Source organism: Gavia stellata, chromosome 21 (assembly GCF_030936135.1).
Source record: "Gavia stellata isolate bGavSte3 chromosome 21, bGavSte3.hap2, whole genome shotgun sequence".
NCBI classification, from domain to species: domain Eukaryota; kingdom Metazoa; phylum Chordata; class Aves; order Gaviiformes; family Gaviidae; genus Gavia; species Gavia stellata.
The window spans coordinates 6,225,297-6,249,586 of record NC_082614.1 but is presented as its reverse complement, the minus strand read 5'-3'; the positions used below and the strand labels follow the sequence as shown (position 1 = coordinate 6,249,586).

The window sequence follows — 24,290 nt, the reverse complement described above, 5'->3', positions numbered from 1 at the left end:
AGATAGGTTTCCTTTCCTGGTTTTAATTTTGTCGTAGGTCTCAGGGAATGTGTTGGAAAATGGATTGGAGAAGTTGTCTTATATTCTTGAACACACAACTGAGAAACAAAGCATCTAGGGAGTGGGTAGTTCTGTAAACAGGAACAAATAAAATGCACTGGGGTTGATGCATTTGCTGCAGCAACTGAAATGATGATTGTCAAGTCCTGTGTACAACTGCAGGCTGTTGAGAAGCTGCCAAAATATTTAGCTTACTCTGCAAGACTCATGTAATGGCTTGTTGGTTCTTTTCAATTGTAGGTATTTTGGTTGCGTACCGTGTAAAAATGGCCAAGCTGCTATTGCAAGGATCTACCATCTTTGTTTACCTGACTATGTTACTTATCATGTATGTCTTGAATTAAAACCCAGAGAAAGTTCAATAAAATTAAATGGGCCTTTGCTTGCATCTGTAACCAGTACTGACTATTCCTTCCGGTCCCCAGGCTTGACAGGGGACCAGCGAACTTACCATGGGAAGGAGAATGTGGACTCCAGGCACAGTCGAGGGAGAGGAGGAGAGACAACCCGCTTTCACACTGTCAATGTGGCACAGCCTGTCCGATTTAGCAGTAAGTTGCAGACTGGGAAATCTGGGCCATCTTTCTGCTAATTAATTTGGCAATTTAGGCTATTTTTTTAAGGAGAAATGTATAGATTTTTCTCTAGCATAGCTTTTTGACCAGATTTTATTCATGTGCAGTGCTTTTTAAGGTTTTTGTACATTTCTTTTATGTATGTCCTGTTACATTACATAGTTTATATAGCAGGCCAATGTATGCAAAGAATTCTACTTCCAAAGTAATCCTGTTTTTGTGAAACCAGAGTTGCAATTTTCTGTTAATCTCATTGCAATTACAGAAAACTAAGCCCATGGTTTAAGTGATGGTTTCAGCCTGCAGCAGGGATGATAGTCTAGCCCTTGTCTCTTGATGTGAGCTTGCATGTGGGATTGTTCCTCTGGGAACAAAGTGGGGGGAATCAACATTGATTGCTCTTGACTGGAGTAATTTTGAAGATGATCTTAAAGACATTGCACTATTATTAGTTAATTAAGTGCATTTCTGATGTTGTGAGTTTTGTATCCTTTTTAATAGGAAGAATATTCTTTAGGGAGTGGGGAACTTAAGGAAATTCTTCACTTGCTTCTCTGAAGACAAAGTCTCTCAAGGAAGTATGTAGCACTTGAATGGGTTTCACCATGTTAGTTCCATCAATCAGTCAGGAATCTTCAAAAACATCACTTCAATGTCATCCTACCCTCTCACCTGCAGCAGTGCTAGTGCCACTGTCAGCATCCTAGTCCCAGCATTATCTAAAGCATTTTAAATGTCCTGCAAGTCCTTCCCACTGATCATAGCTCGTAGTGACTGCTGCCTCTGAATCTCTCCAGGCCCAAAACATCTTATGTCTCCCCTTCATTCTCCCTCTTACCTTGGTTCCGTCTTTGCTCCAGGGATCGTCCAGTGATTTGGGAATGTGAGACAGCACTGATTAGCCTTGGAGGGAGGGATGGGGCAGGTTAGGAAGAGGATATGGGGGGAAGTCAGTAAGGCAGTAATTGGGAACGATTGCTTTGGACTATAGTGATCTTCTGAAAAAGACAAGTGATTGGTAAAGGTGAAGTTCACCTCTTCATTGATTTTTTTTTTTTTAAGGACAAAAATGCTTATTAAAATAGGTATTTTGATTTGTCACGGATTCCGGTAGCTAAATTGTGTTAGTAAAAGTTACAGAGGACATAAAGCAATTTAGAAATTGATACAGCGATATCTAATATGCTCTGCAGTCTAATTGATACAGTATTCTGTCTCATCTTAGTGATGTGAACAGTAGATATCAAAAGATCCCCTATAAATGGAGAATAAGGAAAGATATTTGATTAAAGGGCTTAAAATCTAAGTTTGTATATCATTATTTGATGATAAAGATCACTGTTTCTGAAGGGACTAAAGAGGCTTGAGAACAGGAACTCTGTGAATGCATGCAACGAACACAAACCAGTTTGTGAATTTAAAGTTAGTTTCTTAGGTGTTGTGCAGAATTAGTACTGCAAATGCAGGTGCCAAAATTGTATTTCATGTCTGTTTTAAATTTTATCCGCCTGTCTCTGTGATTCTCTCTACCCATCACCCCCAAGAATACCAGTCAAAAGCCCATGGGCCTGTTTCATCCAGAAACGCCTCAGGGCTTTTGTTGCCTATTCCCTCAATTGAGGTAATTGAGAGAGAGCAGAGACAGCAGTTCACACCATCACCTTCCTATTTCCTAAATATCCACTTTGCAGTCATGTTTTTACACAGCAAACAACAATTGCCTCAGAACCCCAACTGCCTTTAGTGATTGAGTATGGGAGCAGGATTATGTGAATACTACTGAGACTGTTTGTAAAAGTAGGTTGAAAACACAGCAAGTTGGACGTATTGCTAACCCCCTAATAGAAAGACAGAATCATTAAATTGGCCACATCTGTTTTTTTCTTCCTGCTTCTTGCTGCTTGTTTTGACTTGGATTGATCAAACTGATTGGATTTATGAAGATGTTCAGAGAAATATCTTCCACAGTAGATCATCAGTCTTTAATTAAAGACTATAAAGGCTGTCACAGTGCAATGAAACATTACTAGGAGCTGTCTTTTTAAATATATTTTTAAAAAAAATCTTTCCTTTATCAAAAGCTGTAGTAAAGTCTTCTGTGATCTGTAATGCATGCATCTCCTCCTGGTGAGGTGAAGTATACACAGTATGTTGTGTGTACACATCCAAGTGATTATGCATTGCATTGTCATAAACTGATGAGGATGCATTATCTTGAAGGTCCTAATTTGGGGGGAATGGTTTCCCTTCTATTCTTCATGTTTCCTAGGAAAGTGCCCAACAGGATGGCACCACTACGAGGGCACAGCCAGCTGTTATAGAGTGTATTTAAATGGAGAGAACTACTGGGATGCCGTGCAGACATGTCAGCGGGTGAATGGATCTCTCGCCACCTTCACTGCAGACCAGGAGCTAAGGTTTATCCTGGCACAGGAGTGGGACTTGGAAGAAAAAACATTTGTAAGGAAGGACCAGCGTAGGTGAGTAGGAAGGAAAGGACAGAGATCTCGTATTACATGAGAGTGATTTCTGTGTGATACAAATGCTGGTAGTTCAGTTTGCTTAGAAAATCTAATGGTAAAATTGACTTTGGGTTAACAACCCAGTATGAGCATCGCTGGTTGACTCTTTGGCAGTGGCCATCTGTATTTTATGTTTTAATTAACATTAACAGATAGGCTACAATTCAACAGAGTCTTTTTATCTTCAAGCTGTCTCATCAACGTACTAGTATTCTTGAACTGAGACAGGGAAAGTGCACTTTACAATGACTTACTGCTGCATTACCTTGTATAGAAATAATTTTTCAACAGAATTTTTGTTTCCATTAAGTACCAGTAGCTCTAACGAAGACTGCAAGTTTGAGATAAGAATGAAGTTAAAAAGACATTTTGAGTTGCAAGAACTATGTTCTGGAGGCTTTAGATATCTCTTTCTGTTAGTTCACAACAAACATAATTCCTTTTTTTTGCCTGTGGGTTTTTTGTCAGTCTTACGGGCTGCCATGACAGATCACCAGCAGTGGTTCAGTAATGGTGTATCTCTGTCTCTGGACAGTTAGATGGTTTGATCTGGAACAGTCTGACTTAAGTTGTACATGTTTATAAAATATTTGACTTCTGAATGCTTTTGTGTGATTTTTGGGTTCGAGATACCGAAGTGCTTCCATACCCACAGAATAAGGTGCTTATTATGAGTAGAAATAAAGGACATGGTGAATTATCATCTGTAAACATAGAAAACTGTCAAGTATTTTCCTTTATTCCTCAACTGTAGTGTCTCTCTCTACATTGCCAACGTATGGGCTGAAATGTTAAGGAAAAAATAATCAGAATGTTTTGAAAGTTAGCTTTTAAGTATAAAGACATTGAAGGTTCTGTGTAATTTATTTGAATTTGTTAGTATGCTTTTGGCTTGTATCTTTAGAATCTAACTTAATTTTTTTTTTGTAGGTTCTGGGTTGGATATCAGTATGTGATCACCAATCGCAATCACTCTCTAGAAGGTCACTGGGAAGTAGCTTATAAAGGTAGGCCTCTGAAATCATTATTTAGTTAAATGGCCCATGGAAACGATCTTAAAGCATGAATATTACTTGCAAGAACAACATAACTTCTTTTAGTGATAGTGTTGAAATAGTGTAGGGGAACTGCTTTGTTTTACAGTATCAAAACGTAAGAGTTTAATACTCAATACACATGCCTTATTTTCAAGTGTAAGAAGTTTCGTAGTTTTTCGCATTGATGTCTTGTGGAAAGAACATATTTTTTCAGTTTATTTGGGCTTTCCCCTTGATTAAGCTGAGAAAAAGGAAGCTGTAGTTTCTTGTTCTTTGTGGTGAATGTCTGAACTGCTGATTCCTGATTCTAGTATTTGCATAGACTAGTGTAGGGTATTTTGGGGTTTTAGCTTTTAAAATAATAGGTAGATTTTTATGTACTTAAGAAATAATCTTGAATTTTGCAGAATTACCCAGGTTTTTTTCATTTTAAAGTACTTCAGATAGTTTACTTAAACCAAGAGAAAATTTGCCTAATCCCAGAAATAAATCCCAGTTTATATAAAAAACCTGAACATTAATCTGATAGGCATCACTAGCTGAACTTCTTCAATTGCAAAACAAGGAGCTCCCTCTGCTGAAAATGCGAAGTTATGTTTCTATACCTTTTATTTTTAAATAATTCAATTGAGGGATTAGTTAATCTTAAAGCTGTTATATGAACTTTTACGTGTAGAATTGAATGTCTAAATGCTGTACTGGTTTAGGTAATGGAAAATATAAAACAGAGGGGTTTTTTAAGCATCAGCACTGTGAATTCCAGTGTAGCATTTGAAAACTAATCTGAGTAGTTTTCTTCTCATATACAATTTTTAGTAATGGAAAATTTGGAAGGAAAACTGTCCATTTTGTACAGATACCTAATTACAAACAGAATTCTGTGAAACAGTTGGGTCTTGAAAAAGATTTCTTGTGACACATGAGAAGTAGTCAAACCCTGCATAGATTTCTGATGACAGTACTTGTTAACTGTGCTGCCATGCACAAAAATACTGATTTCTTTTGTCACTTAAGTGAACAGGGCTGACTGAATATTCAGAGGAAACAGCTCCTTCTTGTGGTGACAGGAACCTTTTCATTAGTTCCTTAAAGTAAAGCACCTAAAGATGTCTTTGGACAGCAGGGGAAAGGGAGGGAGGAAGTTCCAACTTCTTCTCGTAATAGTGATTTCTGGTCTGGACAAAACTGTTTATATCGGTAGGTTTCTATTGTGAAGCCCAAGATAAAAAACAAACATTCTCTTTAAAAGGACCTTTCTTTGCTCTTTGGAAAGTTGACTGCACTGCCATCTGCTGACAACGTTTTAGAACCAGGGAGGCATAAATTATCCAAAATCATGATACCTGGTTTTATCATAAGGTTTATTTGATGCATTATATAAATGTAAGCTTTCTCAATGCCATATAGTCTTCTGTTTGCAAGCCTTTTATTTAATAAAGGGATACCTATATGAAATAAAGTACATAGTAGCGTTCAGTAGCTTCTGAAAGATTTTACTTATATTTCATTGACTTGTAGCGAGACAGACTCTGAATTCCTATTATCTGTTTGAAAAAGTGATTTAGTGTCCTATAAAATGGATTAACGATTCCAAGCCAAAGTTATAAAATGCCCTCAATGCCTCTTGCAGTATGAGACATCAAACTGGGTATCGCTTTTTCATACTGCTAAAAAGCACAGATGTTAAAAGCTGCCAATACAAAAGGAGACACTGAAAACATGAAGTAGCTCCCTCTCTAGTAGCGAGACTGGTGGGATATGTAAGCATACAAGACTGTCGTTTACACCAATGGTTTATGTTTTATGTGCTTGTGAGTCTTATACATGCCTTGTCTTACTAAAACAAACTTTGAAATGGGTTGGCTAGTTTGAGTAAATGTCCTTCCTGTTTGGTAAGAGGGTTACTAGTGTAAAAACATGAGATTTGCTAAGTGTTTGTCAATTTGGGGTGCATGCGGAGAATCATAAGTCTACTCTGATCAGGCTGTAGTTGCCCAGGGTATTGTGTTTGTGGGGGTCTATGTTCATAAAGTAATCTCTGGCATGGGAAAAATCACTTGCTGCTAAGTCCTCACTGTTTGGAACTCATCACAATACGCTCTGTTTAACAATTACATTAACAATCAACTAGTCCATACCACCACAGCAGCAGCAGAAACGGTGTTGCAGCCTTGTTCTCTGCATAGCACTGTTCAGCGCTCTGACTGAGCGGCTCTGGAGTGCGCTGAACAGGATAGATGTACATGCATGTTTGGAAGCAGTAGTAGGTGCTTGGAGTACCGGGTACAAGACTGGTATGGGTTCTTGCTCCACTAGTAGCAAGTGTTTGAAGGGGTGCATAAAAATTGGCAGGCAAACCCCATGGGACTCTGGAAAGCAGCACTTGTAGAGATACCAGAACATCACTCCTCCTGGCGCAGAATGACAAAATTACCCAGTACTTTGAAAGCAGCAGCCTCTTCTCTCTGTGAGTCACCCCTTCCCTCCCGCCGTTTGCCTTCCCCGGAGGAGTGTTGCTAATGGAAGCTAAAGCTGGAGGACAGTAGTCTTGTAGCAGAGTTGGTGTGCATGAGATGAGTGACACTACAGAGCCTTTCTAAAGTGTTGCATACCCGCAGGCTGCTTATACTAATGCATCTTTTTCTAGGCTCTTCAGAAGTATTTTTACCCCCTGACCCTATCTTTGGTACGGCTATGTCTGAAAATGAAAACGTTCTTTGTGCCCAGCTTCAGTGTTTCCATTTTCCTACCCTTCGGCACCATGGTTTACACAGCTGGTATGCTGAAAATTGCTATGAGAAATCTTCATTCCTCTGCAAAAGGAGTAAGTTGGTTTTAGTTCAGTGTTAACGGTATTGCGTGTTTGAATATGCATGTAACAAATACAGGAAAACTGATGAGTTATCCTTTCTACCTTTTGTTCAGTGAATTAAAAAAAGGGGGGGGAGTTAATTTTCTGTTTGGTTTAAATAAGTAAGAGCATCTTAATGTGTGGTTTCCAGCCACAGTACAGATTTTCACTAAAAAATGAATGTTAAGCAGCTATATCAGCCCCAAAATAAATTATACTTGGGGAAAAAAAAAAACTTAAAAAGAAAAGCGCCTTATTAGTAAATATCACTCTTAAATTATTAACTTCACATGAAAATGAGGAAACGCTTATTTCTGGTTTATTTTGAACACAGCAAATTCTATTAAATTCTTTCCAGCCAATTATTAGGATGGGGGGGGGGGGGGGGGGCAGAGCAAGTGGAGATACTGACTTAAAGTGAAAAAAATGGCTTTCATTCTGTATCTTGCATTTCTTTAGTCCAAAACGGTTTATACCAACAGAGGTATTGGCAGTATTTTCAGGTAATACTTAAGATACCTGATATAGATCTCCTTTGCAGGAAGGAAAAAAGTTGAACTTTTACTGCACTTCTTGAGGTTTTTCTAGTTTGCTTTTGCTTTAAAGCAGGAAAAAGACTTACAGAATAGCAAGGGAGGAAAATTCAGCCCTTCTTTGCCTGCTTTTGCACCTGAAATATTGAAAATTAGGAAGACAGAATATTGCCTTGTCTACCTTGATGTAATAAAATCTTGGAATCTGATATTCAAGGACATGTGTTTTGTCAAAATGATGATCAAAAGATGACCTTTTTGGTCATCTTTTCGGGATGTTGTTGTAAGGAAGGTGATAGCTCTGCCGAAACGTGAACCAGAGGGTGAGGGTAGCAGAAGCATGCTGTGTCCAATTTCGGACCTCGCAGTGCAAGAAAGATGTTGACAAGACCTTGACAAATTGAGGTGAGTTCAGTGGGGGCCAGCAAGACGGTGACGTGGGCTGAAGCGCCTGTCCTTTGAGGTGAGGCAGTGGGAATGGGGCTCCTTCAGCCGGAAGAAGGGAAGGCTTCCAGGGGACCTGAAGGAGGAGGAGGTTATCCAGAAGATGGAGCCAGGCCCTTTACAGTGGTGCATGGCAGGAGTCAAGGGACATTAAGTTGAAACAAGACATTTGAATTGATGTCAGGGGAAACTGTTTAATCGTGAGGGCAGTCAAGAGTGGAACAGATTCCCAGGGAGGTTGTGCAGCCTCTACCCTGGGAGGTTTTTATGACCCGGTCAGTTAAAACCCTCAGCAACCTGTTGGAACGTCGTAGCTGACCATGCTTTGAGCAGGAGATTGAGCTGGAGAACTCCTCAGGTCTTCTGCGGTCTGAACTTTCCCGTGGACCCTCCCAGCTGACCTGTGGGTAGGGTGGAGGGGGCAGGCCACCCTCCCTGAGCAGTTGCTTCAGCTGGCAGGTCCCAGTGCTGTCCGTGTTCCCTCTCTCTCGTTTTGGTACCTGCCTTTAGGTCAGTGGGAGGAAGGGGCAGTGGACAGAAGACACCTAAACTTCCTCCGCCAGGCAGGGATCAAGATGCTGCTAGGGCAGTGGAAGTATTATTGCCTGGCCTATTAAGAGTGCCCTTCAGGTCTGGTGCAGAGAAGATCCAGCTTTTCCTAAGTACCAGGAGAGAGGGAGGGAACTGCAGCAGGCATTGACAGTGAAGCTTAAACTCCTCAGACCACTTGCTTTCCTGTGTCTTGGAGAGGATGCCTGAAAGTGTGTCAATTCCATTAAATACTTAAAACTCACTTTGTCAATTTTGAGCAGTAAATCATTCCTGCGTGCCTCCAGACTATCCATTATCTTCCCCACTCCTTGGAGAGCCCTTTTCAAAGTTGCTTTAATGTGAAGGTGTGGCTTTTAACTGGTGGTCTGCTTATGTTTACAAATCACTTAATGTAACAGAATAAACTGCACTCCTGCCTGGCAGACTCACTTGGATATTGATGTGTGTTTCTGTTCTAGGCCAGACTTGTGTTGATATCAAAGACAACATTGTTGATGAAGGCTACTATTTTACTCCAAAAGGAAATGATCCTTGTTTGAGCTGCACATGTCACAACGGTGAACCTGAAATGTGTGTGGCTGCTTTGTGTGAACGGCCCCAGGGGTGTCAGCAGTATCGCAAAGACCCTAAGGAGTGCTGCAAATTTACATGTTTAGACCCAGGTAAGAGTTGACTGCAACAGCTTTGTCAAGACAAATGAGTTCAGTGCTCAACTTGATTACCTTTGCGTATAACTTTGCTTGAAATGATGCATCCTTTCAATGCCTCGACATTGCTGGGTACAAACCCCCTGTGGGGAAACTTCTCAAATCATGGGAAATGAAACACTTCAGATTGTGGCTAAAAATAATTGGTGATCCTTGTTGCTACTTATATAGGAGAAGCAGTAACTTATCTTCTGTGTCGAGGTTGACACTGCTGTGGATTTTTAGTAGAGCATCTTGCGTGGTTCCTTTTGTCATGTTTAGTTGTCATGAAAAGACAAGACTTCTCTTTTGAGCACAAATTAAGCATCTTTTTCTGGACATGAGCATTTATGTGTGTGGAAGTTTGCATGCAGGGATCATGTGGGAAGCAAAGTTTATAAATGATACAGAGTTTCAGTAATAATCAGGACATGCAACTTTGCTTATTGAATTTGGCATCTCAGTGCAGCTTCTTGTTTTGGATCAGTGAAGTCTTCAGTTGACTCTGACTGAACTGCTTGTCAGTCACCATTTGGGGCTGTAGATTTTGGGGAGTTATTTTTCTGTAAAGAGACTTGCAAAAAGAAATGTATCTTACTTAGAATTTACTGTGAGGGTGACCAAATACTGGAGCAGATTGCTTGTGGAGTCTCCATCTGTGGGGATATTCAGCGCCTGATTGGACTCTGTCCTGGGCAACCTACTGTAGCTGATGCTGCCTGAGCAGGGGTTGCACTAGATGATCTCAGGACACCCCTTCCAACCTCAACCATTCTGCGATACTGTCATTTCCTGCTATTCTAGAAGAACCTAATCTTATCTGAGTGCGCTAAGAAACTATTGTTGTGAACTCCTAGGGAAAACACGGAAGGTCAACTCTTCCCATCAGAGGCTTCTATTTCAGTCTGTTACAAAAAAGGAGTGCTTATTGCCTTCCAAATTTGCAGTCTTTCTTATTTGTCTTAACTACAAGAGGTTAATCATTAAAGGCCACTGGCTCCTCCTTGTTGTCATTCACATCGGTTCTGAGGAATAAGCTTAACAGATGTTCGTAGCTAGTGTTGCAGGCTGGTCGGTGAAAGAGTGCGGAAAAAGCAGGAGTCTTCCTCCCACTCTTATCAGCAGAGCTAAAACTTTGTCTTCACTTTTTTTAATCTTCAGGAACAGTGTCAGCAAAGCATCATCCAGAAGACAGGATAAGATGACCTGGGATAACCTCGTGCTGTGTTCTTTAATCCTTGCTTATTGCTGTGGGTCTTAACTATTTCATGAATACTGATTTGAAGAGTGTATTTTACCACATCCTTTCTGATCCTTAAGCTCTTCTTTCTGTACTGATGCTAAATAAAACTGTTTCATTGTACTCTTGCCTGAAGTATTCTGGATTTTTTAGTAACTTAGTTTTTGAGAAAAGAATCATCAAGCAGTTGTTAAAACTTCCTTCATAATGAAGTTACTTCGGCTAGTGATAAACACTGAAATTTTTAAATGAAACATTTCAGTTTTCCTTCTGGGTGTTTATAAATGACTATTCCAGATGACAAAATTAATGAATTGCTTTCTTTAATCAGCATGTATTTATCTTTGTCCAATTCTTACATATATCTTCCCTAAGCTCTGTTGCAAAGGAAAGAAAACAGTTTACTAATCAACAGTAAGTAAATTAATCGCCCAAGGAGAGACCAGGGGGGAAATAAATCCTGCTGTTGAGTTGGCAGGTAATCAGTTCTTGCAGTGTGAGTGGGTGAGCAATGATCGCAAGTGGATAATGAATATTACTCAAGGACTTTGGTAGTAGGGGAATTTTTCAGTGGTAGGAGTAAGCTGAGCAATCACAGCTATACTCCCTTGAAAGATGCTTCTCCTCATTTAGTTGAAGATAACAGCAGAGGAAAACCTTTCACGTATTAATGCTGAAACCAAGGTAGTCTGTCTATTGCTACTCCACGGATGTGGTAGAAAATAATTTTTCTGTGTGGCTCTTGTTTAGACAGACCTGCAACTCTTACCTGTGAAAAGGTAATAAAAGAAATAAAATACTTTGAAAGAACTGATGGTGCAGAAGCTTTTCTAGTGACTAAACTGGTGCAGTTACAGGGTGTTACTAGTGTATTGAGTGTAAAACAGCCTTTCTGAAATAGTCTGTTTGTATTTATGTTGGTTAGAAATCTCTGTGATGTACAACCTTGTTCTGCACAAGCTGGGTCTTTGGTTTTTAATCTAGGATTTTACTTGACAATAGTTTATCCAGTCAAACAGGTTGAACGTTAGGAGCTCTCACAGGCTGGGAGCAGTGTGACAGAGGCCAAGACGCCCCAGAAGGTCCAAGAGTTGCAGTTGTAGCTGGCCTAAAGAGAATACATGGAAGTCAGGCTTTCTGCCTACAAGATTGCATCATGCGTGCCTGTGTGGATATTTTACTTAAGTCACTTTATTTAAGGCAGTTACTAGCACTAATTTATGATGTTCATGAAGTCAGTATTGCCATAAAATGGAGGAGGAACAACGGCAGGTCTGTGGTGTTCAGGAGGGTGGGTTGGTTGGTTGGTTTGTGACTGCATCAGTTTAAGCTCTGACAGTAAAAGTTGCTAAAAGGTTTGACAGCACAGAGGCTTTTGTACTACACAGCCAGATTTGAGAGGGTGTAATGTTCGAGCTCTATGCATAGTGCACTATTAAATGAATTTCTTGTTGCCAAGAATACGTTGTGTAATAAATAGCAGCCTGTTAGCCGTGTACTTTAACGATGTATCAATTAGGTGGATTTTTCTGTTACTAGCATTTGTAGCAAGTCAGTACTTACAATTTTTGTGAGGCTTTTAGCTTTCTTTTGTAAGGAATCTTTGATACAGCTTTAGCTGCTGTTGATGAAAGGAAAACTATTGAGCGCGCTCTTGCAGCTGTGGTGGGTGCGGGAAGGGAGAGGTGGCCGGGATCTGGCTGGTTGCTCTCGGAAGTGCGGTGGCACTGTGGTGGCTGGGGAGAGGGGTTCCCGCCTGGTAGTGCTTGTGCCCTGCAGCAGTATGTGACCAGGTTGTGCAGCCACTTCATCTGTTTCTTATCCACACCTAACCTGGGTGTGTTTCTCATTCAGAGCTCTTCAGTGGGAAATTGGTGCAAAGAACACAGCACATTCATTTTTTAGGTCTGTTGTCTTTGTGTAGAGTATCTGTATGTGTGCATGCTACTTAAGCATAACCAACTGTGATTAGTTGAATTGTGAAAAATTAATACCCCTCATGTCTGGCTCTGGTAGAACAGTGATAATTTGCTAGCAGCAGCCTTCGAAATGTGGATCTGGTTAGCAGTGGTATGGAGCTCTCAAAGTCTTAAGCTCCTGGGTCTGTTTCATGTTCTGCCACTTGCTTTTTACGTGATTCTAGGAAAAGACTTAATTCCCGTTTACCTTAATCTCTTCAGTTCCTGAAAGATGATTATCATGTTGATTCGCCTTTTTAATGTATTTTTAATTCCTATCACTTAATGGTGCTAACCAATGTGCCAATGACATATGGAATTTAGATGACCACATCTTGGTGACCATGATAATGTTTAGAGATTTTGTTGTTGGAAATGTAAAAGTTAAGATGTCCAGAAGTCATGTAGAAATAGTGTGTAGAAATGCCAGTTCCCTGGCCTTTCCCATAGCTTCCAGGTCTGCTGTCCTCTTTAGTATAACATCATCAGCCATGTCGAGGAGACAAGTGGATGTGCAAAGTGCTATTAACCTTTCCTTTTTCCCATTTTCAGAGACCTGAAGCCTTCAACATTTTGTCCCTTTTGCTGATTAAGATATTTTTAGAAACATTTAGATCTTCTTGCAATAAATAGATGAATCACCTGGTGATTCATAATTTTCTTACATTTTTGAAATATGGAGAAGCGTTAAACCAGGCTAATGAATCTCCACTCCGCATTTATCACTCCATTACTGACAGAACATCATCAAGAAAAATGAGTCTTGAACAAAAGTAACAGGCTTCTTTTTATATGTTTTATGTAACAGATGGCAACAGTTTGTTTGACTCAATGGCTGGTGGAATGCGTCTGATCGTTAGCTGCATTTCCTCCTTCCTCATCCTCTCTCTGCTGCTTTTCATGGTCCACCGGCTACGCCAGAGGCGGAGAGAGCGCATAGAGTCTTTGATTGGAGCAAATTGTAAGTAGCCTGTATCGGTAACGAGTCTTGATCTAAGTAGTGTATGTGCTTCAGAATAAAGAGAGCGGAAGAAATACAAATCTGTGGAAAACAGCAGCGGAAGTCTGGTTATAGATTCTAGTCAGTACTGTACCCAAACGTAGCTCTGTGCTGGCTGCCTGAACTGGTCGTGATTTGTACAAGTTTTGGCTCTCTGAATCGCTCCACAATCAAAGAAAAAACTTTCATATCAACGCTTACCTTGTGCCTCGTGCTTATTATTGACAGATTGATGTACGTAAAGGTGAGAAATGTCATGGTCTTGCTTGACTGTGCCTGTGTGTGGTTCTCTTGGTACGTTCCTCAAACTTGAACTTTTTTAGCCAATAATGGAAAAATAATTTTTGTTTATGTGGTCCAAATCTGAAATATCTCCTATGATATGAATGATCTTCTTAGTTTGAAGAGGTTAGATTCAAATTTAGATGTGATGCAGGGCGAACAAGCTGGGAGCAGGTGGGCCTGGGTATCATGGTGTAACTGCAGTGAGTTGACTTGTATAGGTTATGTAGACTTTTTTAGGTCTTCAGGAGACGTGAGTTCCTTGGGTGTGAAAAGTGGAAAAAGGTTTTGAGGTCTGCCTTAAATTGAAGAAGAAAGCATGGGATAAAGTCACTTACTTCTTTTTCTTCTCTTGAAATAGTGCACCATTTTAACTTGGGCCGCAGGATGCCTGGTTTTGATTATGGTCCTGATGGTTTTGGAACTGGCCTTACTCCGCTGCATCTTTCAGATGATGGGGAAGGTGGGGCATTTCATTTCCATGATCCGCCTCCACCCTATACTGCTTACAAGTATCCAGATATTCAACATCCAGATGACCCACCTCCTCCTTATGAGGCTTCTGTCAATCCAGACAGCATCCTTTGTTCCACTCCAGGTACACAGACAATAACTTCTCTTTTTTCCTCTTTTTCGTTTTGGCTAGAGGGTAGATTTTTTTTTAAACTATAATCATGTGTTTTAGTGATTGTGATGGAAAAATATATTTCACAATGAAATCTCCTATTTCTGCGATGGAAAATTCTTCTGTTAAAAGGTATCATTAAGCTTGGTTTTTCTCAAAGGTTCTTTGGATCATCTAAATTACAAGTGGAATCCATGCTGCAAGCAGTTTAATTCTTAGACCTTACCTGTTTTCAAGCCTTACCTTGGATGGGTTACCTGGTTACCTAGTTTCCACTATGCTGGTACCTTTTCCGGGCTTTTGGAGATAGGTCTACAGAGATTGGTATTAAAGTAGAACAAATGTCAAGTACAACAGATTTTAAATAAAATATATCCAACGTCTTCTTCTCTCCTCCCCACTTCCTCCACCCACACCCCCCCCAAAAAATTGACCAAAAATATCACTTTCTAATGATTCATCCAGTGCTCTTCAGTTTTGCAGCTGTGATATTCACATACTGTAGAAATCATTCCAATTTGGGATTTTATAGTGGCATATCTCACAAGATAAGTGAGCCTGATTAGTGCAAGTATCTTATTTATATATCAAAGTTTTATTTTTACTACATAATTTTCCTCTTTTGTAGTGTCATCTCTCTGTGCATTAATGCAAAACCAGGAAAAACTTAGAGCTTCCAGAAATACAGATAGTAAATCTACTTGGGAATGTGAAACGATATACTTCACGTTCTGATTCTGCTTGTTTTTTGTCCTTTGCAGATGGAGTTCTTTCTCAGACTGTGCAAAGCAGTCCTCCATCACTAGGAAACTGTGATGTATCCCCACAGCTTACAGAGGGATCGCTTCCTCCCTCAGTTGGTCCTTCTCCAGTGGAGCTGGAAGACTCTGCTGACAGCAGCACCTTTCTTGTCCCTCCTGACACACCGCTAAATGAAAACACTCCGGCAGAAACTCTTACGGGCAGCCGTCACAGCCACTGTTCTCTCAATACCGTTGTATAAAGGAGTAAAAAGCTGACTGCCGGTCAGAAATAGGTTTAGCAACTGTTTGCACAGACAAACACTAATCCGTGGTTTGAACTTCAGAAGGAATCTCCACTTTGTTTTTTGAACACTACTTTTATGTTCTAGATTAGGATTGTGCCTCTCGTTTTTTGGCTGTTGTTATTCATTCACTAATTGGTTTGTCCTGTAAATATGGATTGTATAACTGCTCTTTTTTTCCATTGGCTATGGAAAAGAGTGCAGAGAATTCCTTTGACTTCTAAGGAGGTGAAAAGTGTGGGTAGTTTTTTTTCTTAATCTGAGAGGAAACAAAATCTCCATCAGAAAAAAGCTGCTTGGATTTGGCTGGATACCACTGGACCCAGGGAACAGACGATGGAAAAGGAGGGTGGGGGCAGTCACTATTCATTTAGTTGCTTTCTCTCTTGCTTCAGTGCTACACTTGGAAAAGGCGGAGAAGATGGAACTGCAGGGGAAGGGGTTGGGAGCCTATTTTACAGAGCAGGAACACTGAGGAGCTAAAACACATGCCACCAAGTGAGAGTTACACAGTATAAAACATTTGTGTGTTTTGATCTGCCTTGCTGTTTCAGAACACCGCAGGGACTGGAGGATGAATGATCTACGCAATGTGTGACAAGTGGGTACTTAAGAAAACTGGGATTTGCAATTACAATTCTTTGTTGTTGGTAGCTGCAAAATCTCATTGTCGGGTAAACTTCTTTCCCATAAAGAAAACTGGGTCTGTGTAATGCTTATGTCCCTTTGGTAGAATCCTCATGTGTTAGGTAGTACTTTAGGGAAGAGGTGGGGAGCAATTAACTTTGATTGACTTCACTGCATGGAGCCCCTGTTTGTTATAATCCTATAAGGAAGGCTGAGGTGTTTTCTTTGTAGTTTAACTCCTTTACAGTGAACAGTTGCACATGGCTGGCCTGGATAAAAGACCCTTGTTCTTGCTTTTCTTATTGCATGCTATATTTAGCATGTAACTGTGTTCCCTCCCCTCCATTTCACTTCTTTGCAGTTCTACAAATACTGTTTAAAAACAATGATCAACATGCACTATATGTGATGTTTAATTCTAATTGGACACTTGTTCCCTATCCAAGTCCCCTAATTCTAGGGATTTCCCCCGCCCTCTGAAACCATTTATCCAGGTCCCACGAGGGGCTATAATGAGGTTAGTGTACTTAAATCAGTAAAGCAGTTTACTTCACTCTGATATGTCATTTTAAATTTCCCCCTCAGATTGAACTCTTTATGTTTATTTAGACATGGCAAAAGGATTCATTCACTCTCTTGCTAAATGCAAATTCGAGCACTGTTGGTTTTGATGATAAGTGCAAAATAATCTTTACAGGTGATTTTAAATTTAAGTTTGGATTCCAGTGTACAAATAGCTTACCCTTTCCCCCCATCCTCCTCTTGCCTGTGCTTCTCCTTGACTTGCTGTAGCAGTCAGCAGATGAAATGAATTATAAGGAATTTGTAAAGAATGCCCCATGTGAGTGTTTTCCTATACCTTATGAAGGGTACAAGCCTAGAGGGACAGGAAGAAACACTGCGTGGGAGTGTGTATGTGATCTATTTTTCTAGTAATGATGAGAAATCATACCTGTATGACAAATCCTAACCCACTGTTGTTTCCCAGTGCAGCGACTCTTTCCCCATTGAATATGCTGCTACTTTCTATTCTGTGTCCTGCCTATGGGCTTATACTGTACTTGGGGATTGGTCTTGACAATTCAACTCCTTTTGCACAGAAAACTGAGTTTCGTTATTTGAGATCATATCTGGTGTCTTGACATTCAGACACTTGCTAACAATCTTGAATCCATTGGAGAGCGTGACTCACGGTTCTGGGGTGCGCTCCTGGCACACGAGTGGGAGGAAGCACTGTTAGGAAGCCTCTCCGCCTGGAGCCGTACCACCACCCGTGTCCTGCTCTCTGGTTTGACTGGCTCTAACAGCAGTGGCATGAAACGAGAGGAGCAATTCTCCACCCTGTGGGATCTCTTACCGTCTCCTCCTCTGAGTTCAAGTCCTGGTCTAATGAAGTGGATGGATAGCAGTAGTCAGAACCATGCATACAAATTATTGAGCGTTTCTGAAGTATGAAAATAAAGCGGGTTTTGTGCATTTTTGAGCACATTCATACGTTTTATACATTGTATGTACTGATTTTTCTTTAGTTTTATAGGTACGAATGCGTGTGTGTGTGTGTGTTTCTGGGTGGTGAGATATATATACATACTGTAGATGGTAACCTTTGTGCTGCATCCAGCTAGGTGAAGCTAAGCACTGGGATATAAACTAGGCTCTTAGGGTTAATTCTTCTCTCAAGCTGGCTACACTCTGTTATAGGACAGGCTGTGATAGTGTACACTTAAGTAGGATGCAAAGTTTATGCTGCTACAGTCTGTTCCTGAAAAATATTTTTTTAGCAGTGCAAAATAGAAAACTTCCAATTTCTTTTGAAGCCAGATGGAATACTTGTTCTTTGTAGTATCTTAGCGCAATAACAAAAGGCCTTTTGGCTTGGTTTAGTCTCTGAAGCTGTGTTTTGTGGCTGAGGTGAACAGATACCTTACCTCACACTTCTCCTAACACTATGGGAATCTGTTCGATATTTTTTTATTTTACTTTTGGCTCTGTGGTGAATTTTATGTGAAAATAAGCTCTGTTACAACTGGCAACTTTGTGGTGGCTCCTGGTTGTAGCTATTCCAAATGGAGGCTTCTTCGTAGAAGCCTCGGTGTGGTATTTTCCCCATTGCTTCTGAGCCTTTCCCACTTGTATATCGTCACGGAGGCTGCTATTTTCTCTCTTTTTCCCTATTCTTCTTCATCTTAACTGTAAACAAGGGAAATTTTGCCTTGAACAGAGCAGCTCAGTAAGTACAGCTCATTTACCTCTCTGAGCTTCTAATTTGGCAATAAAATTTTCTTTCCCCCCACCTTTTTAATGTAGCTTTTTCACGTTGCGTACTTTCTCTTGGAGTAAGAGCCTTTGTAGCAGAAAACGTCATGACTACTCAGACTTCTGGACCAACTGGGGAAGAGTTAAGTTCTCTTGACAGCAGTTGACTCCTCAGCAAACTTTCCTTGCCCTTGGCAAGGTGACTGGTAAGCAGTTTGTCCTGAGCACCAATTAGAGGGTTGATGCTTGCCTGAGGAAGACCTTCCTGTTTTGATTGCCATTAGATTGATGAGATCTTTGGGGTTACTTTGTGCATTGATTTTTATTTTATTTTTTTTAATTTCCCCCCCCCACCACCACCATTCACTTATCTGGATGTTTTTCTTAACTACTGATGCATCCCAAATATCCCTCCAGACCCAGCGGGGAAGATGGCGTTACCACATCATTCCCAGCAGCACGCGTGAGCAGAGAGGGCATTTCTCTTGGGATGTCTTTGACCGCAGTCGTTGTAAAGTCGCAGCACTCGGTTCTGCGCAGGACTCACACCTCCCATTGTGGCCTCAGACAAAACTACTCCTCAGATTCCCCATTCTTACGACGTACTGTGGTGCCATATTGAGGTCTCTGCTGTTCCTTCAAGAACAGCCCTAGATATTCACTTCTGTCGGTGTTATCGGTGATACCCGTACACAGTCTCACAGCAGCCTCTGATTTTTTTACTAGGTGAGTTGTAGAGTATTGTAATGTTAGAAGGACGGTGGGATTCATTCTGAGCTAGAAGATCAAAACTGTCATTCAGATGTACAAAGAGCTTGTCTGCGTAACATTCAGTCTTGTCTAGTTTTGAGCCTCAGACTATTCCTTTATCCATTCATGGCAGGACACTGATCTAGAAGAAGAATGAAGTAGGTGGAAAATTTTTTCTGAAGGCTTGATCTTACAGTCGGCGGGTGCTCTGGCTCCGCAGGTGTCACGGGGTGATGGCCTGTTCACATGTCTCTTGAGTTTCACTTGGGAAGAAAATGTTTTTGTGATCAGTAATTACTGTTCTTTTTCCATCTAATGTTAAATGAATTTGAAGCTGGTTTTAAAGATGTTTTTATCTTTCAGGTGTGGATTTTCAGTGGCAAAGCACTGAAGTTTTAATGTTGCCTCACACAGTCCATAACACGTGTCCTTTTTTTTTCCAGTTGTTGAAACATCTTTTCTCTCCCTAGCTAAGGAACATGCAATATACAGAAATGTCTTCTAAATTCCCCTTGCAAGTTGGGAGCTGGACCCTAAAATTAGAGCAGATTATAGTGTAGAGGAGGCAAATCAAAGTTCATACATTTTGCTTCTGACGTTCCCCAGTTCCAAATGAAATAGGTGTTTCTTTGGAATAGACGCTTTCGGCAGTAAAGATCTGCTTCCCCTAACAACAGCGTGCATTACCTGCCTGCTACGGTACGATATAGCTTTAATTTTCCAGTATTGTGCACCTTGAATGTTGAGTGGGTTGGAGTTGATGCCAGCGGAGATGCTGCGCTTGCAGGCTGCATGCGTGGCTGTGCTGCGCCATACCCTGAGTGTTGGGCTGGTGGATGCCTGAGAGGCTGCGAGAGAGAATGAGACTCTGCTTTTTACCTTCTCCTGGAAAATAATTTTAGCCAATGCCGCATTTGCAGGCTTCTGCTGTGTAGTTGGTTTGTGACTGGACTTAACTGTGGCAGTGTATAAAAGATTTTGATATTCTGTGAAATACCATGTAGAATTTAAATTTGATACTATAATAATTCAGTCCCTGTGACACTGTTTTTTTTGTTTTAACTTCTTTCTTTGGGGTTGACACTAATCTTTCTTTTTTTTTTTTTCAAGATGCTGTGAGAAACATTTCATCCAAATGCCAAATAAATTGTGTTCTGTAAGAGAAATGGCCTGTTCCAATGTCTCCTGATTGCTGCACTGATGTGGTTCTTCAGCATTGTGAAGGAAGGTCTTGTTAAATCACCCTTCTGAGCTGTGATCTTGCAAAAAGATCAATAGACGCATTTAACTTCAGGCTGGGAGGCTGCCGAAATCCCTTTGTGTACAAATACCAGTGGAATTTACCTACGTTAGTGTAATTTTAAGAAAGTCTTGGCTGTATACCAAAGAAGGTGAAGTGCAGCCTGCTCCTGCTGCCCTCTCCAAACCTGCGGGGAAGATGCCAAGCCTCCGGGCAGGAGGTGGTTGTGTTGGATGGGAGGGATGTTCCGGACCCCCAGCTCCCGGCGCAGGGCACCAGGGCTCTGGGGAATGAACCAAGTCGGTCGGAGACTTGGTGTGGAGTCGGAGGGGGACAGTGTTAGCACTGAGCCATGCTGCCTCCATGCACCCAGCAGGCACTGGGGGGTGGTGGAAGAGCCTGGGAAAGGTCCGGCTGTCCTGACCTCTTGAGCTATTCCAAAATTCAAGCTCCAAACTTCTCACGAAATTCTTAAAGGAAGGTTTTGAGTACTGCACCCTTCCCTCGGTTGTTTTACACACCCTGCATGGTCCGGGGGCTGGAGGGAGGGCTCTGGGGTGGCCTTGGGTGGGCTGGGAGGAGAAGCCTTGGCTGAGAGCAGTGTTTTGGGGCATGCGGGTGGTTTCCCGTGCGGTGCCGGGACCCGTCAGCCCTGCGGGGAGATGCACGGCAGATGGCGTTTCTGCTCAAAGCCACCCGAGCTGCTGTGCGCCACGGGCTGTACACCACAGGCTGTACGCCACGGGCGATTGCGGTTCCCGGTGGAGCTGTGGGGAAACGAAACGAGGCGGGGTGTGCAGTGGGAGAGGGAGCTCTCCTGCCCCCCCCAGTCCCCTTGGTCTGCTGTGAGCTGGGAGGTGATGCCGTTTCTCTTGAAAGAGCCTGTAACTCTAAATTATTTAACAAAGCTGGCTGATAGCAGAGAATATTCCCCTAAAAGGCCTTGCTGGATAAATAAGCCTCTTTAATCAGTTGTGCTAACTTAACGCAGGTTGCAGCTGGAGCTGGCAGGTTGGTGGGGTATGGGATGGAGCAACATCCGCTCTGAGTCAGAGTCGCATCTCTTCTGTCCCAGCAAGGTGTGCTCGGCATCGCTGCTGTCTCCTCCTCTGGGCCAGGTGCTGCTGTGGAAGGTACTCGTCCTGTAGCATGTACTCACAGCAACACAGCTGGAGACTCCGAATGTTGGCATGGTCACCGTGCTGGTCGGAGGATGGGTCCTTTTGGAGTGGGGAAAGGTGTGCTCCTGGTACCTGCCCCTGCCTCTCTTCTGGAGCAGTCTGGGCAGCAAGTGCAGCCCCTGCGTCCCCAACCCTGTCCCGGTGACAGCTCTGCGGATGGCTTGTGGTGCAAGTGCTGCAACTGGATTTTCTGGAGCCATGCAGGGTCAAATCTGCTTTACCTGGGGGAAGTAGTTTAAGTATTAAAACTGAATTGACCTCCTGATCCCAGTCTGCCATGAAAGGGGCTGTTTTCAGGCACGGGGAAAGAGCAGCATCTCTTTTTTGCACAGTCTAGACCTGGCCCCAGTGATGCCTGCCCATGCTCTGAGCTGGGAGCGCAGGTCCTAGAAACATTCACTGTTTTTTTTAACGAGCTCCTGGGCTCGCAGTGTTTGCTGTGAGTGCTGTGTAACAAGTCCCTGCAGCATTGCTGGGCTGTCCTCGTGGCCGCAGGATGCGTTCATTGCTGAAAGCCGTCCAGCGTGCAGTGTCATCGTCGCCGTGGGTGCCATGGAGGGCTCCGCTCTCCCTTTCCTGTGCCCGCAGAGGGCAGCTGCTGCCACAGCCACCTCCGTCGCTGCTGGACCTGAACTGGTGCAGCTCCCAGAGCTTCATCTCTGGGCCGGGAGATGCTGGTTCAGCTGAGGGTGGTGGGATGCAGCCTTTCCTTTGCTGCCGGTCCCAGGGGGGACAAGCATCTCTCTGTAGCAGCGGTGTGATGCCACGAGTGCTTGGGGGGGATCTGCTGACACTGCCAGACCCTGTGCAGATACAACTTGCCCTTCCCTCCTGCGCTCTCGTTGCTTGGGGAGAGGGGTGATGCTGCGGCTGCAGGGAGCATCCAGGAGTGCCCGGAGCACAGCCACTGCTCTCCGGGCTCGCCACCGCTCCCCAGGGACCCGCGGTTCTCTGTGTCCCCCTGTGCCCCATGCAAGGGGGGCAGGCTGTCGGTGTTGATGCTCGAATGCTGCGGCGGGGGCATTGCTGGTCAGCTTTCTGCTGTAAGCTCTTACCAGCTTAAAATGCATTTTCCTGGGAGGATAATTAGTGTGTGTGCAGGGCACTCAATCCTGGGAGAACACCAGGGACTTGAGGGTGCGGGTCAGACGCCTGTACGGGCTGTGTGCTGGCAGCGACCCCGGGGGGTGCCAGGCCACAGGGGACTGGCTGGCCTCACCGGGCGGGGGGAGACGTCGCTGACCCCAGTGACGGCGGCAGCACAAGATGAATGAAGGGGTTGTGCAGCGGCGTGCGGACAGCGCGCATCTGCCGGCCACAGTGCCTCCTTTGTGCCGGCACTGGCTGCACTCCCTGCCCTGCTCCCGGCTTTCTCCCTGGGCTAGCAGCAGCTTATTACAGAGATCAAAGATTTTAATGGAGAATCAGAAGTGGCTGGAGTATTTGCTCCCCTTGAACTTCACCTCTCCACCGCACTTGCTTCTCTGGATGCCCACAACCCTTTGTATCCCTGTTGTTGGGTGATGTGAACCATGCTGGTGGCTGAAGTTCTTGTCTTGTCACTGTCCCCATCAGCCCAGGTCCCCGGGCCGGGCTCCCAGGCAGCAGCGCAGGATTTACCTCCAGGAGCTGTTCTTGGCACCTCTGCTGTGTGCTGGTGCAGCGCTTGCTGACGGTGCACGTGGCGGGGGTTCCCAGCAGGATGGCACCGTGCCCACGACCGATCAATGGCTGCAGCTTCAGTAACTATTTTTATTTTTCAGCGGTATGTTTTCCCCTATCACGGCTCTTGCCCTTGGTGCTGTGAGCACGTGTCTGCGGGGACCTCGGCTGCCTCCTGGCTCCGTGGCGGCAGGAAGATGGATGTGGTCTCTCCCTACGAGGACAGCGCAGACCTGCAGAATCAGCTGCGCGCTCCACACCACCATGGCAGCAAGAGACCTGCAAGTACAGAATTACTCTTTCAAGGTTTGATCTGGTTCCTATAGAAACTGGAGGTCGCTCCTGCCTGGCGCCGGTGTCAGCAGCTGGCGGTGCACCCCGGGGAGCAGGGCAGCCAGGGATGAGTGGGAGCGGGGTACGGTACAGTACTTCAGTGCTGCTGCTGCCTTTCCAGGTGCCTTGGTGCCCTCTCTGCTTCCTCATGCTGCTCCTGCCCCTCGGCGGGGCTGTGCTGAGCTCTGCCGGGGCTCAGCGTCCCCCTCCAGCCATGCAGGGCTCTCTGGACCCCGTGGGACCCTGGGCTGGACGTGCTGCTCCTTGCCCTGGCAGGGCCCTTTGTGGGACAAGGGACTCGTTCCTGCTGCGTGTCAGGTCGCATGCTGCAGCACGGTGCTGCTGGTGTTCCTGGCCACGCAGTCTCTGTGGTGGCATCTCTGCTCTTGCCCTCCTTGCCAAAAATTGCTACCAGAGAAGCTGAAAACCTAAAAGGATGTCCTGGGGAGCACCTCTGCCCTGGTCGATGCCTTAAGGGGGGAATAGCCCAGGGGCAGTGGGTCCCATCATCTCCTGAGCCTTGAGGGTCTGGATTTCTCCCCCACCGCCTGGCACTACAGGCTGTCCCACCATGGGCGGGTGGCAAAAGTGCTTGTGGAGCTTGGTGAGCTCACGTCTCGGAGGGAGGTCTGTCTCCCCCAGGTGCTGGAGCAACTCCTCTCCTTTCCGGCAGCAATCGGCAGCAGGCTGCGGACCTGGTGAGACCCTCCACCTTCCCTGCCCGCCCTTTGCAGCTTGCTCCGGAAGGATGATCACAGCCCTCTGCAAACTACCTCATCCGTGGAGCAGGGGCCAAGCGTCAACCGTGGCACAAATCCAGAGCAGCTTGGG

At 43.7% G+C, this 24,290-nt stretch overlaps 1 protein-coding gene across 2 annotated transcripts in view; it reads left to right on the top strand.

Moving 5' to 3' along the window:
• DGCR2 (DiGeorge syndrome critical region gene 2) overlaps positions 1–20,203 on the top strand; it is a 50,792-nt gene extending 30,589 nt beyond the window's left edge. Inside the window, exons 3-10 of one of the 2 annotated variants that reach the window (XM_059827673.1) lie at positions 486–611; positions 2,905–3,115; positions 4,088–4,164; positions 6,842–7,018; positions 9,033–9,236; positions 13,267–13,419; positions 14,102–14,338; positions 15,127–20,203. In XM_059827673.1, coding sequence (XP_059683656.1) covers positions 486–611; positions 2,905–3,115; positions 4,088–4,164; positions 6,842–7,018; positions 9,033–9,236; positions 13,267–13,419; positions 14,102–14,338; positions 15,127–15,368 — 1,427 coding nt within the window. In that variant the 3' untranslated portion in view covers positions 15,369–20,203. Of the gene's footprint in view, positions 1–485; positions 612–2,895; positions 3,116–4,087; positions 4,165–6,841; positions 7,019–9,032; positions 9,237–13,266; positions 13,420–14,101; positions 14,339–15,126 lie in introns of both variants that reach the window. The other variant, XM_059827674.1, reaches the window with a different exon arrangement.
• The last annotated feature ends 4,087 nt before the right edge of the window (positions 20,204–24,290 follow it).